Source organism: Macrotis lagotis, chromosome 1 (assembly GCF_037893015.1).
Source record: "Macrotis lagotis isolate mMagLag1 chromosome 1, bilby.v1.9.chrom.fasta, whole genome shotgun sequence".
Classification (NCBI taxonomy): Eukaryota; Metazoa; Chordata; class Mammalia; order Peramelemorphia; family Peramelidae; genus Macrotis; species Macrotis lagotis.
Window position 1 is genome coordinate 53,094,556 of NC_133658.1, and position 17,871 is coordinate 53,112,426.

Sequence of the window (17,871 nt, forward strand, 5' to 3'; positions counted from 1 at the left end):
GGGACGGCGGCGGGCCGGGCCGCGGCGAGGCGGCGGGGGGCAGTGGGCTGCCGTTGGCCGGGGCCGGCGGCTCCTGGAGCTCGTGCCCGTTGAAGCTGTCCCGAGGGAGCCTGGGGCCGGGCTGCGGGGAGGAGGAGGAGGAAGAGGAGGAGGAGGAGGAGGAGGAGGAAGAGGAGGAGGAGGAGGAGGGGGGCCGAGGCCGGGAGGCCGCCGTCGGCCGGCGTCCGCGCGGGGCCCGCCTCTGCCAGTCTGTGTCCGGCCTTGGCCAGCAGGAGGCCGTGGGCCTGTCGGAAGTGCTCGATCAGGTCGCCCTGCAGTGCCCCGTTGAGGGGGCAGTAGGGGCACACCAGCGGGGGCGCGGGCTTGCCCCCGGGGAGCTGGAGCGCGGGGTAGCGGGGCTCGGCGGCGCCGTAGGCCTTGGCGGGGCCCGGCGGCGCGGCCCGGGGCTCCTCGGGCCCGGGCCGCGGCTTGGCCAGGCCCCGCAGCTGGTGCAGCTGCTCCAGGGCGCTGTGGCGCAGCGGGGCGGCGGGGCAGTAGAACTTCTTGTGTGCCAGGTAGGCCTCCAGGCTGTGGAAGCTGACGCGGCAGGCCGTGCACTCGTGGTAGTCGGTCAGGGGCAGCAGGGCCGGGGCCGGGGCCGGGGCCGGGGCCGCCCCCTCGGGTCTCTGCAGCCGCGGCTTCTTGCTCAGGTCGATGGGGCCGTCGGCGTCCGGGCTGGAGCTGGGGGAGGGCGCCGCGGCCTTGGCGGCCTTGGCCTTGGCGGCGGCGGCGGGCAGCAGGAGGGCGGGCGGCGCGTCGGGCCGCGCGCCCGGGCCCGGGGGGTCCAGCTGCGGGGAGGCGGGCGGCTCCCCTGGGCCCGGCAGCGGCGGCGGGGGGGGTGGCGGCGGGGGGTGGGCCCCGGGCAGCAGGGCCGGACCGCCGGCGTGGGCCGCGGCGTGGGCCGCGGCGTGGATTTCATAGAGCTTGCGGCGCTTGCGGGTGCGCAGCGGCTGGGGCAGGAAGGGCGCCTTGTGGGGACCCCCGGGCCGCCGCAGCGGGGGGTCGTGGCGGGAGGCGCAGTAGTAGCGCTTGTGCACCGTGTAGGTCTCGTGGCGGCTGAAGCGGATGTTGCAGGCCTCGCACACCGTCTTGAGGGGGTCCTCGTCGGCCTCGTCCACCGAGCTCCGCGGGCTCTGGCTGTCCTCGCTGCCCCGGCCGGGCCCGTCCGCCTCCGGGGACGCCGCCTTCCCGCCCCCCGCCTCCTCGGCCCTGGCCTCGGCCGCTGGGCCCGGGGGCTCGCCGTCCGCTTCCCCTTCGGCGGGGGCGGCCGGGCCGGGCCCCTCGGGGGGCGGCGGGGAGAGCAGGGCCCGGGCCGGGGCGGCCTTGGCGGGGGCGGCCTTGGGCTTGCGGGCCCCGGGTGGGCCCTCGTCGGCCACGTGGCGGCTGGAGCAGTAGAGCCGCTTGTGCACGTAGTAGTTGTTGATGTTGTTGAACGTGATCTCGCACTCGAAGCAGGTGGCGCCCTTGGGCGCCGGGGCCCCCGCGAACAGCGCCGGCGCCGCCCCGCCCTGGCCCTGCTTCAGCCGGCTGTGCACCAGCTCCGACATCTTGGCCAGGATCTCCGAGGCCTGCGGGACGGCCGAGGGCTCGGGGCCGAACACGTACTGGGGCAGGAAGAGGGCGGCCCCCGAGGGGCCCGGGCCCGCCTCCCCGGGCACGGGGCTGGAGCCCGGCGTGGGGCTGGCCAGCTCGGACTTGACCTTCACGGATGCCAGGCTCTGCGGGGAGGACGTCCTCGAGGACGACTCGGCCTCGGACCTGGGGCTGCCGCCCCGGCCCGGCCCGCGCTCCTCCCCGGCCTCCTCCTTGATCCTCAGCGGCGGCGGCGCCCCCTCGCCCGAGGAGGAGCAGCAGGAGGAGGAGGAGGAGGACGAGGAGCGGCTCTCCTGGGGTGCCGCCTGCGCCTCCCCGTTTTCCGCCTCGGCCGCGGCCTTCCTGGCCCCGGTGTCCGGAGGGCTGGGCGACTCGGGGCCCGGCGCGGCCTGGCCGGGGTCCGGGGCGGGGAGAGGGCCGTGCAGGACCATGTGCTGCTGGAGGCCGGCCAGGCTGTCGGCCAGGAGGCCGCAGAGGCCGCACTTGAGGCCGGGGGCGGCACCCGCCGCGGCCAGACCTGGGGGGACAGAGGAGAGGAATGAGGGGCGGGGCCGGAGACCCCCTCCCAGAGCCAGCCCCCCCCTTCCCGGCCCCCAGCTGGGGCTGCCCATCAGCCGATCCTGAGCGCAGACATGGCCAGATGCACCTCCCTCCTTCCCTCCCTTCTTCCTCCCTTCTTCCTTCCTCCCTTCTTCCTTCCTTCCCTCCCTTCTTTCTTCCTTTCTTCCTTCCTTCCTTCCTTCCTCCCTTCTTCCTTCCTTCCTTCCTTCCTTCCTTCCTTCCTTCCTTCCACCCTCCCTTCACAGCTTGACCCCGTTTCCCCCTTCAGACCCTCACGCCTCATGCAGTGGCTCTAGATTCTTGCTGACTGACATTGAGTGTTCACACTCTGTCTTCAACTTTTCTCAAGGGCTCCTAAGAAGGAGCACAGTTGCCCTCTAGTCACCTTCCTAAGACTGACCCCAGGGATGTGTCTGAGTTTTCTCCCCTTTACCCCTGGGGGGGGGGGGTGGAGTCAGTGGCCGAAGCCCACACCCTCCCACTGGGTCACGGCTGGCATACCTGTGGGCCCTGGCTTGGCAGCCAGGTGTCCTGCGCTTGGAGAGTAGATTTCGCCTTTGGAGCCCGGCTGGCAGATCATGTGATTGGTCACCAGATGACTGTAGAGGATGTCCCTCGTAGTGGAGACAAAGCCACAACTGTGGCAGACGCCTGCGAACCACAGTCCGAAGCATGTCAGGAAGGACTAGGAGACACCAGTGGCCTTCCCAGCTCAAATTGCTCTCTCTCCATGTTTCCTCTTCTAGTGGCTTCAACCACTGTCTTGACCATCCTTCCTCTCCCAATTTCTCTTCATGGCTTTGCTGGTCCCCTCACCTCTAGTCACCTCCTCCCAAATTCCCTTCATGACCTGGCTGGTCCCCTCACCCCTAGTCACTCTCCCTCACCCCCCAATTCCCCTTCTTGACCTTGCTGGTCTCAATGGCGCTAGTCACTGCCCCCCATCAGGCCCCTCTTCTACGCACCACTCAGAGTGTCTGTATGAACCTTCAGATGTCGCTCACAGTTGGCTTTGGTGGTAAAGGCCGACAGGCAGATCAGGCAGACAAATGGTCTCTCTCCTGGAGGACAGATCAGGCCAATGTGAGGTGGGGGTTGATGTTCATGACTGAGCACTAACCTCTCCCCCAACCCAGGACTCAATCATCCCCCGATGCCCATGTCTGGGCAGAGCAGAGAGGGGTGGGGAGCCCCTTACCACTGTGGCTTCGCATGTGGATCTCCAGAGAGCTGGCGCTAGGACAGCTTTTCTTGCATTGCGGGAAGGGGCAGACCCGCTCATTGGGGTACGTCTCCTTGGGCTTCTCCTCCACCAGTGGGGAGCCTGAACTCTGGCGGCTGGCACAATAGTACATGAGATGAGCCTGCAGGTTCCGTTCGCTCCGATACCAGATGCCACAGTCTTTACAGGGAAAGATGTCCTCTGGGGAGGAGGGAAGGCACAAACCGGCATGAGATCCTCTGTGGGTCACAGGTTTCCCTCTACCCACCCCCCCCCTCACCTTGGCATGGCCTAGCACAAGTCGCCTCCCTCAGGACTCAATTTCCTTCTCTTGAAGCAAGTAAGGGGCAAAGAAGATACAGCATCAGGGAGAACTGAGTTTTAACTCCATCAGACATTTATTTATTTGTAACCCTGGGAAAGTCAGTAAACCTCTGTCTACCTTAGTTTCCTCATCTGGAAAATGGGAATCCTAACAGCACCCACCTTCTAGGTGTGTGATGAGGCTAAAGCAAGGTAAAAATTGTAAAATGCTTTGCAAACCTTAAAAACCATAGAATTTCCAGCTTGAAGTCAGAAGAACAGAAAAAAATGATATAAACAGTAATTAAAACAACAAAGGGAAAGAAGAGTTATGTACCAAAGAATCAAAAGTAAATGTAAGAAAATTATAAAGACTAAGTGGGTCACCTCACACCTCTCAGATTGGCCAGTATGACCAGGAAGGATGATGATCATTGTTGGAAGGGTTGTGGGAAATCTGGGACACTATTACACTGTTGGTGGAGCTGTGAACTCATCCAACCCTTCTGGAGAGCTATTTGGAACTATGCCCAAAGGGCAACAAAAATGTGCATACCTTTTGACCTAGCAATACCACTACTGGGTCTATACCCTGAAGAGATGAGGAAAAAGGGTAAAAACATTACTTGTACATAAATATTTATAGCAGCCCTGTTTGTGGTGGCAAAGAATTGGAAATCAAGTAAATGTCCTTCAATTGGGGAATGGCTTAGCAAACTGTGGTATATGTATGTCATGGAACACTATTGTTCTATTAGAAACCAGGAGGGATGGGAATTCAGGGAAGCCTGGAGGGATTTGCATTAACTGATGCTGAGTGAGATGAGCAGAACCAGAAAAACACTGTACACCCTAACAGCAACATGGGAGTGATGTTCAACCTTGAAGGACTCGCTCATTCCATCAGTGCAACAATTGGGACAATTTTGGGCTGTCTGCAAAGGAGAGTACCATCTGTATCCAGATAAGGAGCTGTGGAGTTTGAACAAAGTACAAGGATTATTCCCTTTAATTTGGAAAAAAAACCCCAGATATCTTATTGTCTGATCTTGTTACCTCTGAGAATTCTGTTCTCTTTAAGGATATGATTTCTCTCTCATCACACCCAATTTGGATCAAGGTACAACATGCAAACAAAGTAAAGACTGACGGAGTGCTATCTGTGGGGTTGGTGTGGGGGTGGGAAGCAAGATTGGGGGAAAATTGTAAAACTCAAATAATATCTTTAATAAAAATTAAAAAAAACTAAGTGGGACTCATATGAAGGGACACAGGTGTCATAGATTTTAAAGATTTTCAGATTTTTTCCCCAATATATCCATCAGTTGTGCTGACTTTAAAAAAACCTTCTCTAAAAATACTGTTTGTCTTATGGGGAGAGCACTGGGGAGATAAGAGGGGATCCATGGGGTACCATGGTGATGTTAGAAAGAGAAAACATCAATAAAAACATTTAAAATTCTTTTCTAAATGGCAAGAAATTCCTCATCCTTCCCTATTCAAATGATCACCTTCTTCCTTTGCCTTGATCATATTCTACCTTGAGGCTTCTTAACCTTAGTTGGGTCCCAGATACCCTTGGTGACAGACAACCCCTTCTCAGAATAATGCTTTTAAATGCACAAAATAAAATACTCTTTGCTACAAAGGAATCTAATTCTATTGTAATGAAGTTATAAAAATGTACAACAAAGTTTGTGGGCCCCAGGGAAAGAACCCCTCATTCCTGTGAGGATAGCTGGGTCCTATTTCTTGATGTCCATTTGTAAGCCCCTATTAGACTGTAAGGTCTTTTAGGGCAGACTTTGTGCCATTTTCTTTCTGATTTTAGCACATCATCTAGTAACCTGCTCAAAGCTTCTTAATTTTTTTTAAATCAAAAAACAATTAAAAAAATGGATCAGACTAAATATACAGTTTCTAATATACAGTTCTAAATATACAGTTTCTTCCATGTTATAAAATTCTGTGTTCTAATGTTCTATAGTCTGTGGTCCCCATGATAAGGTTCCTTTCTACTCTGACCAATGTTTTTCTGGTCTTACCTGTGAGCAACTGATGAAAGTAGATAACCAATACTCTTCCATTTGGGTACCTGAATAACCTTGGTGGGGTGGCAAGGGGGAAGGAGTGGGAAGGACTTCTAGTTTTCATACATAAAATTCTCTGACCTCAAACTCACAGTTAGTAATTACTTATCTTTTAATGTCTCTAAGCTCTGACTCCTTCCCTCCTTAAAGGCCCCTCAAATAACTGTCAGGCCCTCCTCTTTTGTCCTGATAAACTTTTCTAATGTACCTACTCCCCACCCCCCACCCCCAGCCAACTGCTTCTTCAGACCCCTAGAAGCCAGCATGACTAATGATACCAGGAATTCTCTGCTCCCCACCCCCCTCTCTCCAGGATTTGAAGAACACTTGCCAAGGAGAAGCTGTCATTTGAGAGTACTGGTTGGAGGCTATAGACTCGAAAACAACATTTATTAAGTGTCTACTATTTATAAGACCTTCCCCCAGGAGTTAAGAGATAATGAAGAAAACAGGTTGTACCAAAAGAAGCCAACGTTTTAGTAGGATGGTGTAATATGTAGGCACCCAAGGCAATGAGAGAACACTAGCAACATGGGGGGAAACCAAGGAAGATTTTTCTGGAGGGTGAGGAAATGGGGGTTGAGGGAACATGGCTCGCTGGTATAGTTTATGCGAAGACACGGGGGCAGGGGGTAGAGTGTGGAGCGCAAAGAATGGCCAATGAGTCCTACTTGATGGGAACTTTTGTCAAGACTAAAGTGAGGTGGGTGGAAGCTGGATTCTGGAGGGTATTTGAGGTTTGCAAAGCACTTTACAAATATTATCTCATTTGATCCTTACAGCAATCCTAAGAAATTGGTTCCCCAATTTTTTTTAGATGAGGAAATTGAGGCAGACTGAGATTAAGTAACTTGGCCAGGGTCACACAGGAAGTGCCACAGACTGGATCTGAATTCAAATTTTTCTATATCCAAGGCCCAATGGCTTCATAACCTATAGCTGACCAGAAAACCCCTCAACAAGAGAGATTCTTAACCTAGTATCTTTGAACTTTAAAAAAAAGGGGTTTTTTAAAAGTGTATTTTGATCACTAATTTTGTAATCCTACATATTTTGCTTCAAGCATTTAAAATGATTCTGAGATTCTGCAGTCTTCAACAGACTGTTGCCAGGGACACCAAAATACCCAAAGAGCTGAGAATTTTAGTTTGACACCATCCCAAAGAAGTGGTCATCCAGGTTTGCTCAAAGGCCTCCAATGATGGAGAAGCTGCTGAGTTGCCAGGGCAGCCCATTCCAAGCTTGAAAAGTTTTAATCATTGGGATTTTCCCCTCTTCTCAAGTCATTTTTTGTAAGACTGGGCAGCCCTATCTCCCCTGAGTGGGGTCCAACTCATTGCTGAGCAGAAAAGAAGCTTGGACTGCACTGTTCTGCTCTGGGCTTGATGGCTTTTCCTTGAGCAGTCCATTGGTCATGGACTATGGACAGATGCCTGATCAGCATCTGCCCAGAACTCCCACCCTCAAAGGATTAGTTTCCCTCTGGAGCAGGGATTAGAGACACAAGCCATCCTCCCCCCACCCCCAACTTTACATTCAGTTTAAATGAGCAACTCTGCAATTTCCACCAATATTGTTCCTACTTCTACCCTCTGGGGCCATCTTTCCCGTCACATACTTGAAGATAATCATCCTTCCTCTTTTCTTCTCTACTACACTAGATGATCCCAGTGAGTAAAAATGAGTGTCTAACTACTGAGGAATTAATGCAATATGCTTAATGTTTATTGATGAAGCCATTTGGATGGCAGGGAGTTAAGGAAACAAAAGGATGGGAAGAAGGCCGACAGTGTCAGACTGAGCCGACCCCAAGGGCAAGGTTGGTGAGGAGGGTGGGAAGAGGTATCTCTTCTCCCTGTTCCCTTTGTTTGAATTCTAGCTCATGAGGGCTCGAACATCCCATTTTTTTCATTGCTAACATTCATTTATGGGAATGCCTCGTGTGCCCCTCTGATAGTCTTGGTGTAGTGGACTCTGCACTTATTACTTATTACCACCTGGGAGCCCTTGGACAAATGACTTCCTCCAGGGCCTGGCTCCTCTGCACAAAGCCTGTGACTGGGGTGGAGAAGAGGACTAAGGTTCCCTCTCCCCACTGAAACATTCTATGATTTTAATAAGAAGAGGCCTCCAAAAGGATTAAATGCTTCCACCTTTTCACATTTTGAGTCTCTCCATTTTATGAGGGTCAGATTTCATCATCTCCTTTGCTAGTAAAGGAAATGGACAATTTTGGCAAACTCTGATTGGTTTTTCAGAGTCCTCAGAATGGAGTTGTATGAGCCTTGCAAGGTAAACTACTTAAAACTTCTCTATAAGCCTTGGTTTTCTCACCTGTTAACCTGAGGGCAGGGGGTTGGGAGGGAGGAGGAAAAGAAGGGGGAGATTCAGCTTCATCAAGATCACCACCAGACCAGGAAACCTCTTAAGTTCCCTTCCAAATTTAGACATTCTCTGACTTATTCATATGACAGAATAGGAAAATGATATGTTATGTTTTCATAATTTTTTTTGCAAGGCAAATGGGGTTAAGTGGCTTGCCCAAGGCTACACAGCTAGGTAATTATTAAATGTCTGAGGCTGGATTTGAACTCAGGTTCTCCTGATTCCAGGGCCAGTGCTCTATCCACTGCACTACCTAGCTGCCCTGTTTTCATAATGTTTTAAGGAAGCTTTTGTTACAAAAAACTTGCATAGTTAGATGTGACTTTATAGATAAGGAAACTGAGGCATGGAGAAGTTGAGTCGCTTGCCCAAGGTCATAGTTACTGAGATTCAATCAAACACAGACATGTTGCTTCATTCTAGACTAGGCTAGGCTAGGCTGAGCTGGGGAAGCTGCAGCAGTCTTCTCTCTGTTCTCCCTGCCCCATAATACTTAATGCCAGGACTAATTATACACTCTAAAAATTACCCTCTCTCTACCTGTGCCACCTGCCTCCTGGCTGCCCAGAATGGAAAGAGGCTTTGAAGGAAGGGAAGGAGAGGGGGAATTCTCAACAATCTCCTGGACTTCGGCTGGGCAGATAGCACCAAGGGATGAGATTTATGAGGCCCTCTCTATGAACCTTATTGATTCAGATCCCCTCTTCCCCACTCTAACACCTCCTGTGACTGGTATTTAGTTTGAAATCAATATGAGACTTGTCAGATGTCAGAATCCTTATCAATCCCTTGTTGCCTGACCTGCAGCAGCTAGATGTATCCAAAGTACCTACTGATTTGTCCCTGTGGGGGGGGGGGGGTCAGGAGCCTCACATATGAGCCAGTGGAAGGACAGGCGGTAGGGCAGAGGAGGGAAGATATTACGTTCTGGTTCTCTAATTGCTGGGGTCCTGTGGCCATATGGACCAATGATGATGATGATGATGATGATATTTGTCCTTCATTATTTTATTTTTAGGGTTTTTTTTGGCAAGGCAATGGGGTTAAGTGGTTTGCCCAAGACCACACAGCTAGGTAATCATTGTCTGAGGCCAGATTTGAACACAGGCACTCCTGACTCCAGGTCTGGTGCTCTATCCACTGTGCCACCTAGCTGCCCCTGTCCTTCATTCTTTTTTTTTTTTTTTAGGTTTTTGCAAGGCAAATGGGGTTAAGTGGCTTGCCCAAGGCCACACAGCTAGGTAATTGTTAAGTGTCTGAGACCAGATCTGAACCCAGGTACTCCTGACTCCAAGGCCAGTGCTTTATCCACTATGCCACCTAGCCACCCCCTCCTGTCCTTCATTCTTGAAGAAGACCCTGACATCAGGGAGGTGATGCCATGACAAGCATATGAATTGGATTTGCGGGGTGGGGGGCTATGCTAAGTTGCCAGCATCACTTTCTCCTCCAGAACCATCTAGGTCCAGTGGTCAGATATGAATCAGGGTGACTGGAGATGGCTCTGGATGTGAGACAACTAGGTATGGGTCAGTAAGAAAAGCACTTTCAGCACTAATGAGAAAGTAATTTGTCTTCTGTCCCAATAATTCTATCTGCAGAAATATGGGGATCCGACTCTAGAGATCTCTTAAGATCCCCTGAAGTTGACCTGAGCTGAGGATCTCCATAGATTAGACCCTTCTGTCTCTTCTGTCTTCTGAAATTGGTTGGACCACTGAATGAATGGCTAATCTATTCCTAATCTTATGCTTCTTCCTTATCCCTGGCACTCATGTGTTACCAAAGATATGAGGCATTGTTCTAATGGAAAGATCATTGAACTTGGGAGAAGGGAAAACTAGGTTTTACTCATTAAGCTATTTCCCCTCTCTTGGACGAGGTTTCCTCATCTGTTAAATGAGGGAAGTCATACTAGATAGACCAAGGGATGGCAAATAAAAATACCATTCTTAGCTTGTGGGTCATAAAAACAGGGAGGTGGACCAGATTGGACCCTCAGCCATAGTTTACTAAACCTTGGACTCAATTTCAAAGATCCCTCAAAACTTGCCATTCTGTGATTTTTTCTGCCTTCCTCAGTTTCTGATTCTTGCCTGCTTGGTCCCCTCTCTGGTACCTTGGCTCTTCATCCTTTTCCTCTGCTGTCAGGATTCCTAGTTTAATTCTATTTCCCAGCCTATTTACCAATGTGTCAACTTTGGCTAATTTGAAAGTATGATTTTGGAGCAGTAGTGCTTCCTTAAAAAGGGCAGTTACACGGCCCAACAGAATACCAGATCTGAGTCTCAGACACTCACTTGCTGGGCGACCCTGGGCAAGTCACTTAAGCCTGTTTACCTTAGTTTCTTATCTATAAAATGAGCTGGAGGAGGAAATGTATCTTTGCCAAGAAAACCCCTAATAGGGTCATGAAGGGTTGGACACAACTGAAAAACAATTGAACAACAGTATTTCAATACCCGAGTTCAAATCTAGCCTCAGACTCTTACTAGGTGACCCTGAGCAAGTCACTTCACCCTTTATGCTCAGTTTCTTCATCTGTACAATGACTGGAGAAAGAAATGGCAAAACCATTCCAGTATCTCTGCCAAGAAAAGCCCAAATGGGGTCACTGAAATGACAGAACAATAACCACCACCAAGTTCATTGCTAAAGCTAACTGGATTCTGCCTGGGTTCTCGGGGCTGACAGTGCCGTTCATCAGGTACTCACTGTTGATGACGGCGGTGGCCAGGATGGCTGCCATCCCTGCCTGCTGAGGCAGGAGCTGGATGTCCGAGTGCAGGGTAGCTGGGTACTCGGGGTCCCCAGGTTCGGTCTTCACTGGGTGGCTGGTGATGCCCTGGGGCTCAGCCATGAGGAATGCCTTCATCAGTCCAGCTTCTGGCACAGGTTTGGTTGTTTTGCACCAAATGGCCTGGTCTGGTAGGGAAAGAAGGAGAATCAACATCAGCAGGAGTAGAGAGGGAAGCTCTTTCTCCTTCACCTGCAAGGTCAGAGTCTTGAATTCCGGGCCTGCTAGACAGTCTGGGCTGGGCTTTGCCCTGTTACACCCTGGCAGTCTCCGAAGTCTCCTGGCCCAGCCTGAACACATCTGCTGGCCTATGAAACAGCTGGGCCCGGGGGCAGGGAGGGGAGCAAACAGCTTGCTGCAACAAGGTCCCAATGGTCTGATTGGAATCCTCCTTTCTGTCTCCTCTCTCCCACCTCCCTTTTCTAGAATCTCTGTTCCTCTGGCTCTGGGCACAGTTGAGCCCAAAGGATCTGGGGAAGGCGCCAAGGCCTCCTGGACTACTTCTGGGCATCGGAGAAGAAACTGCAATCCAGGTGAGGAAGCTCCACCTCTCAGGGACGGAGGGACCTGGCTTTTCTGTCTTGGGACTTTGTTCTCCAGGAGCCGGAGATTTGCTGGGCTGTCTGGAGATGGCGCCCTTGACCAACTCCTCAGTTCCTCAGCCCAGAGAATCTTTTCAATGAGGGTGACCATGAGCGGGCTGATTCCCTTTCCCTTCAAAGACACCAGTCTGGGGGTGGGGGGTGGGGAGCCTTTCCCTGCCCTACTCTAGAACCGTGGAGCCTTGAAGAGCCTCTGACTCTTGATTAGGGGACAGTAATGGACAGACAGAAAGGGTCTGGGGAAAACCCAAAACATCATCCTTAACTCTACCTCTCCTTTAGCTTCCTGGCCTGAACAGTGGAATGGAAAAAGTCAAAACACCTTGGGATGGTGGGAGGTGAGGGGGTTTTTACCCAGATATTCCCATCCTTCCCAAGGGGTCTTAATGTTTGAAGGCCTGAACATGAATCCTCATTCCTTGATCAGGAAATAAGTTGGAATCCTAGAACCCTAAGCTGTTAATTGGAAGGGAGCTTAGAACAGAGAATGTAAAAGCTGGGAGAGTTCAGCATATAAAATATCAGAGCTTTTGAGAATACAGACTATCAGAGCTAGGAGGGAGTTTTGAACCTTAGAGGTGGGAGGCCCCTTAGATTCCAGAATGTCAGAGCTAGGAGAGCCCTTAGAGAGGAATGCCAGAGCTGGGAGGAGTTCAGAGCACAGAATGATAGAGCTATCTAGTCCAGTCCTTTTCATTTAAAAAAAAAAAAGGCTACTTCTTGGCATCTTAGTGCTTTACCAACACCCTATGACGTAGGTGGTACTGTAATATTCTCCCAATTTTACAGAGCCAAGTGCTACAGCCTCAGTGACACCCCTAACTCCAGGTCTTTGCCTCTAGCCCCCTGAGATAATGTTCATTCACTAACACCTGCTATCTTATTTCTCTCTGAGAGACCTCTGACTCCTTTCATATCTGCTGTCCCATGTATCCTCAGAACACCCCTCCCTTGGTGGTAAAGAGATTATCTACATTTCACAGATGGGGAAACTAAGATCCAGAGAGAGGAAGGGACCTACCCAAGGTCATGCCATGAGCCACTGGTAAAAACAGAAACAGAATTCAGGTTGTCAGCTCCCATTTTGTTGTTCTCTTCGCTAACCTTCCAGTCTCCTTAGAACAATCAGAATACTTGGGGTTCATATTTATGGGGTGTGAAGAAGCAAGATTGATTTTCTTGGACAGCTTGTCAAAAATGCCCGAATCCCTGAAATAAGTGCTACTCCTCTAAAGGGGACTGCTTTGAAGGAGACTCTGATCACTTCAACAGATAGTTCTAGTATGCTTTGTTAAAATATCATTCACATTACTTCAGACAAACCTGATTCCCAAAGAGTTAGCCTGGAGGTTCTCCAGGGCAGGGGGCTTCAACATGTCCTTCAAAGAAATCCATCTAAGTGGTTGCTGATCCAAGCACTTCTGTGTTTCCCCCCACTCTATCTGACCTCCCCTCGCCACCTCCATGGTCTCCTTTACCATCCCTCCTCAGTCCCCAACAGCATTCTCACTCAAGACAGACCTTGAAAAGCCTCTCCTGATCCCTCTAACTGTCCATGTGCTTTCCCTCCTTGGATTATTTTTTATTTCTGTTTTGTTTTACATATTGCATCCTCTCTGTGACTCTGGCTAAGCCACAGCCTCCCTTGGCCTCAGTTTCCCGCTTTTAAAGGGAAGGGGCTGGACTATCAGAGGTGTCAAATTCACAGCTGGAGGGCAGCAGGTAGCTCACAAAATTTCCCAGAGCTGCCTGAGCCAGATTAAAAGATATTTGGGAAATGGTTAATAAAAGAAAATTATAACAGTGTAGTGAATGTTCATTTATGTGCAATTCCCGTGGATCTTTCTAGATTCATTTGACACCACCGGTCTAGAGGAGCTCAGAGGACCTAGTTGACTCTTCTTTGCCCTTTGCCCTTACTATTGTTGACCCAAGTTTCTTCAACCATTTAAGACCCTTTCTAAGCTCTAAATCTATGACTCTGGAGACCCAGGTAGAGCTGTGATAGAGTACTAGGCCTGGAGTTCAGTCTAGTCTGACATTTACTAGCTGTGTGACCCTGGGAAAGTCACTTAATCCCGATTTCTTTCTCCCAACTGCTCCCAAAATTATGGTCATTTAATTTTACAATGTAGTGACATTTTTGGCAAATGATTACTGTCTTGGTCTTAGTTTCTTCAGTTATCAAGTTATCTGGTGGGTGGAGGGAAGAGATTCAAAGGATTAAGTTGGGTTGGGGGGGTATTTTTCCAATGAGAAGCATTTGAAATAAAGCAAAACACTACAGAAATGTCCCGAGTTTCTAGGGAAATCCCATGAACCCAAAGAGACAAAACTTCCTACAGTAACTTTGTCCAAGTGCAGAGTGGTTTGGCTGCCTGTCTGCAGGAAATGAAGGGTGAGGCCCAGCTGATGAAAGCCACGCTCCCTCCCTCTTCAACTCCTCTCCATCCTGTTTAGAGGGTCCTGGGTTAATCAGTGGGGGATAAGAGAGCTGAGAAGGAGGTAAAGGTCTTCCCTTTCTTTCTCCTTCCCCCTCCCTCTTTCTTCCGACCTCAGTGACTTGATCCTTAAGCTTGACCCTATCGTTGCCTTCCCCAACCCTTACTTAGCTATGGTTTTGGGTGGTGCCAAATATCCCCTCTTCCCATGCCTTCCTGCCTTCAGAATTCCTCCCTTCCATTAACATTCCCTGCAGAATGTGTGAATGTATGATTGCATGCATGACGTAAGGCACTGAAATCAGCCAGAGAAGCAAGATGGTGAAAGGAGATGGACTGAGAAAGGGCAAGAGATAGCCAGGGAGATGGGGAAATGATGGGGAGCAGCAAAGGGAAGAGATAAGAGAGAAGAGAGGACAAGAGCAGAGGGGAAGGAGGAGGAAAAGAAAACGGGGGGGGTGAGAGAAAAAAAAGAGATGACTTAATGAATGAATGAAAAAAGTATTTCTTAAAGTGTTTACCAAATGGCTTGCACTGTTCCTAAGCTCAGGGGGAATACAAAGAGGATGAGATGGTCCCTGCTCTTAGGCAGCTCACATTCTAATTGTGAGTCACAGCACATATAAGCACTGTAGTGCAGATGGAAAGACATTGGGGTCCTTAGGATCAGAGTACCCTACTCATTGACGAGGAAGAGAAGGTATCTAATGAGAGAAACTTCTGGAACAGCAGGGGTCATCCAGCATTCCTAATCAATAAGTATGGGGCAGAACTGAACTTACCCTCAATTTCACTGTCTTTAAGGGGAACAAAGGGATTACGAATTTAAACCCGACCCCTTTAGATAGAAATCCTTCTCCTTGGTTCCATGAACTTTAATAGAAGTGCTGTCTTGTTGTTGGCATTCAACGTCCCCCCCCCCCACACACACCTCCTATATCCCCCCACTCCCTACCCTGTGACCCCCTTGGAGTTTTAAGCTATTTATAAAATGTCACTTCTTGGAAGTCTTCTCGGGGTGACTGGGAGCCAATTTCCCCTTCACCCCACCCTTTCTAAACATGACTCTCCCTTCATCCACATCCTACTTAGACCTTGTGCTCAGCCTTCCACTTGCATAGTCCCATGGATACGTCATTAATTTTTTTTTTAAAAAGTATTTAATTTGTGTCTTTGCTCAATGTTTGTTCAGTTGTCTGAAGTCATTTATATCTGTCTGCGACAGTGTGTCTGTCTCAGATCGTAAACCCCCAGAGGGCAAGGACCATATCTGTTTAACTCACTCTGGACAGTGCCTGGCAGAGTGCTGTGGCCAGATAGGCCGTTAATAAATGGGTTTGGATGGGGCCAGTGATGGCAGTGATAAAGCGAGGCAGCTTGGTGTGGTACACCAGAGGTCTAGCCTGTGAGGCAGGAGACAGAACTTGGATTGAGGTACCCACTTCACTGGTGGCTGGCAGCTGGGTTCCCTTAGGAAAAACCCTTCTCTCGGGGACTCAGTGTTCTCTTCTGTAAAAATCTGTTAGGATTCAAGGCTGGAAGGGATCACTTGATCCCCTGCCCTCATTTTGTAGCCCCTGGAAGGAATGTGGCCACACAAGAAGTAAATAACATCCCAGATTCTCCCCTCTATGACTTTGGCCCTGTATGGGGGCTCACATGAGTTAATGGAGAAAAGATGTTATATTATAGACAAAAGCACACATTTATATTAATATCTGTATGGATTTAAGAAGCATCATGGTGTTATCTCCACATATCTCCAGAGAACTCTCTCAGGCTCCAAGAAAAATAACAGGTAGCAATCACTACCCATGGAGGAAATTCTGTTTTGGGAATTTACTATGTCAATGAAATTAGAGGTCTGAACTAAGGGGGCCAATTCTTTATATCTATCTATCTAATCATCTATGTATTTATCATTAATCTATTATCTTCCCATATATCCATTCATCTAACAATCTATCTACCATTAATCCATCTAGTTCTAGCATCCACCCACCCACCCATCCATCCATCCATCCATCCACCCATCCACCCATCCATCCATCCATCCATCTATTGATTCCTCTATCCATCCATCCATCATTAATCTATCATTTGTCCATCTATCATCTAACAATCTCTCCAATTATCATCCATACATCCATTTATCTAATATCTATTGATAGATAAATCCACCATTAATCTATCATGTCCACCTGTCCATTCATTATCTAACATCTATCTAGTTATCTTTCTAGCATCCATCTATCCATCTATCCATTGAGATGAGACATGAATCAATGATATCATGTATTTAAGGAATTCCCAAATGAAGACACTCTCTACCAACTTGGAAACTTCTCTGAAATTTTTAGTCTTTAGAGAGTGATCTAGATTTTACAAGGGTATCAGACTCAAACCCCCAAAACTTCAAAGTGAGGCCTGAACTAAATTAAAATATATTGGGAAATGTTAACAATATAAATACAAAATACAACACTTTGATGTTGTTCAGTTGTGTCCAACTTTACATGACCCCTATGGACAAAATTCATGGTAAAGTTACTGGAATTGCTTTCCTTCTCCAGTGTTCCCTCCCTCTTTTTTTTTTTAAACAAATGAGGAACTGAGGCAAATAGGAGTTAAGTGATTTGCTCAGTTTACCAAATGTCTGAGGCCAGATCTGAATTCAGGTCTTCCTAACTCCAGACCCAGTGCTCTATCCACTGAACTGCCTCTAGCTGCCTCTAGTATATGATATAGATAATGTTACTTTATGGTTTTCCAAGTTAATATGCCACTCATAGGGAAGTTGGACACCACTAATCCAGAATACTGAAATAGTTCAAGTGACTTGCTCAAGGTCACATCACATACATCATCTATTTATTTTGTCAGAGGCAAGGATTGAACCCAGGTCTCCCTTGTTCCTTGCTACCCTTCTTTGATGGGCTATTAACATTAGAATAATTATAACTGTTAACAGGAGACCCCCCTTGGGGAGGGACAGTGGAAAAGAGCTCTGAATTTTCAGTCAAGGGGCCTGGCTGTGCTATTTACTGTGTGACCTTGATGGAAGCCACTTAGACTTTGTAAAATAAGGGGTTTGAACTAGATGCTCTCTGAGGTCTCCTATTACTCAGTTTTCTAAACTTATAAATACATTGCTTGTGGAAGACTAGATGACCTGTGGCCTAGGTCCCTGAGACAAAGGTCAGAAGTAGGGCCAATGGCAGACCCAAAGAAGGGTTTTCCTTTGTGATGGGGACCTGTAGTGCTAGTCCTTTAAGAGGCAACCCCTCGAACAATCAGGACTCCTCCCCTCCCCCAAGGACTCTACCCAATACCAACCCTTCCTGAAGATCACCGAGTTGGCATCTGTTTCGATGGAGACCAGAGGAAGCTTCGTCAGCCAGCAATGCTCCTCTCCCACCAGCAAGGTCATGGGCGGGCTCTGTCAGCAGCAGAAACAGGAGAAAGAGGGCATGGGTCAGTGACGTCACCAGCACATCCCTCAGATGGAGCCAGGGACAAAGCAATCACAGGAAGAAGCAGGATGGATTGGCTGGGCCCTTTAACCCCCTCTAAGCACAGCTTGGAAGGTTGGGGTTGGGAGCTGACAAGGGTTTGGGGGAAGGAGCTTTCAAGAAAGATTGAGACTGGTACTGAGGTGGACTGGCTAGGCTGGCCTCAGGTCATTTTCTATCATCTAGACATGAGGTTCTTAACCTGAGGTACACAGACTCCCTGAAAAATCTCTCTGTGGAGAGATTCTGACTGGGAGGAAGGATGGTCTGTGAGCTTGAATGGGAAAAAAATTATCTTTATTTTTACTAACATCAAACTAAAATTT

The 17,871-nt window shown here is 49.4% G+C and overlaps 1 protein-coding gene across 1 annotated transcript in view; it reads right to left on the bottom strand.

Annotated features, from left to right (window-relative positions):
* Positions 1–17,871, bottom strand: part of ZFPM1 (zinc finger protein, FOG family member 1) — a 193,050-nt gene that overhangs the window by 314 nt on the left and 174,865 nt on the right. The window contains 7 exon segments of the mRNA XM_074201367.1: positions 2–188; positions 190–2,149; positions 2,695–2,844; positions 3,159–3,254; positions 3,392–3,616; positions 10,909–11,118; positions 17,370–17,472. Of these exon segments, the coding sequence (XP_074057468.1) occupies positions 2–188; positions 190–2,149; positions 2,695–2,844; positions 3,159–3,254; positions 3,392–3,616; positions 10,909–11,118; positions 17,370–17,472 (2,931 nt within the window).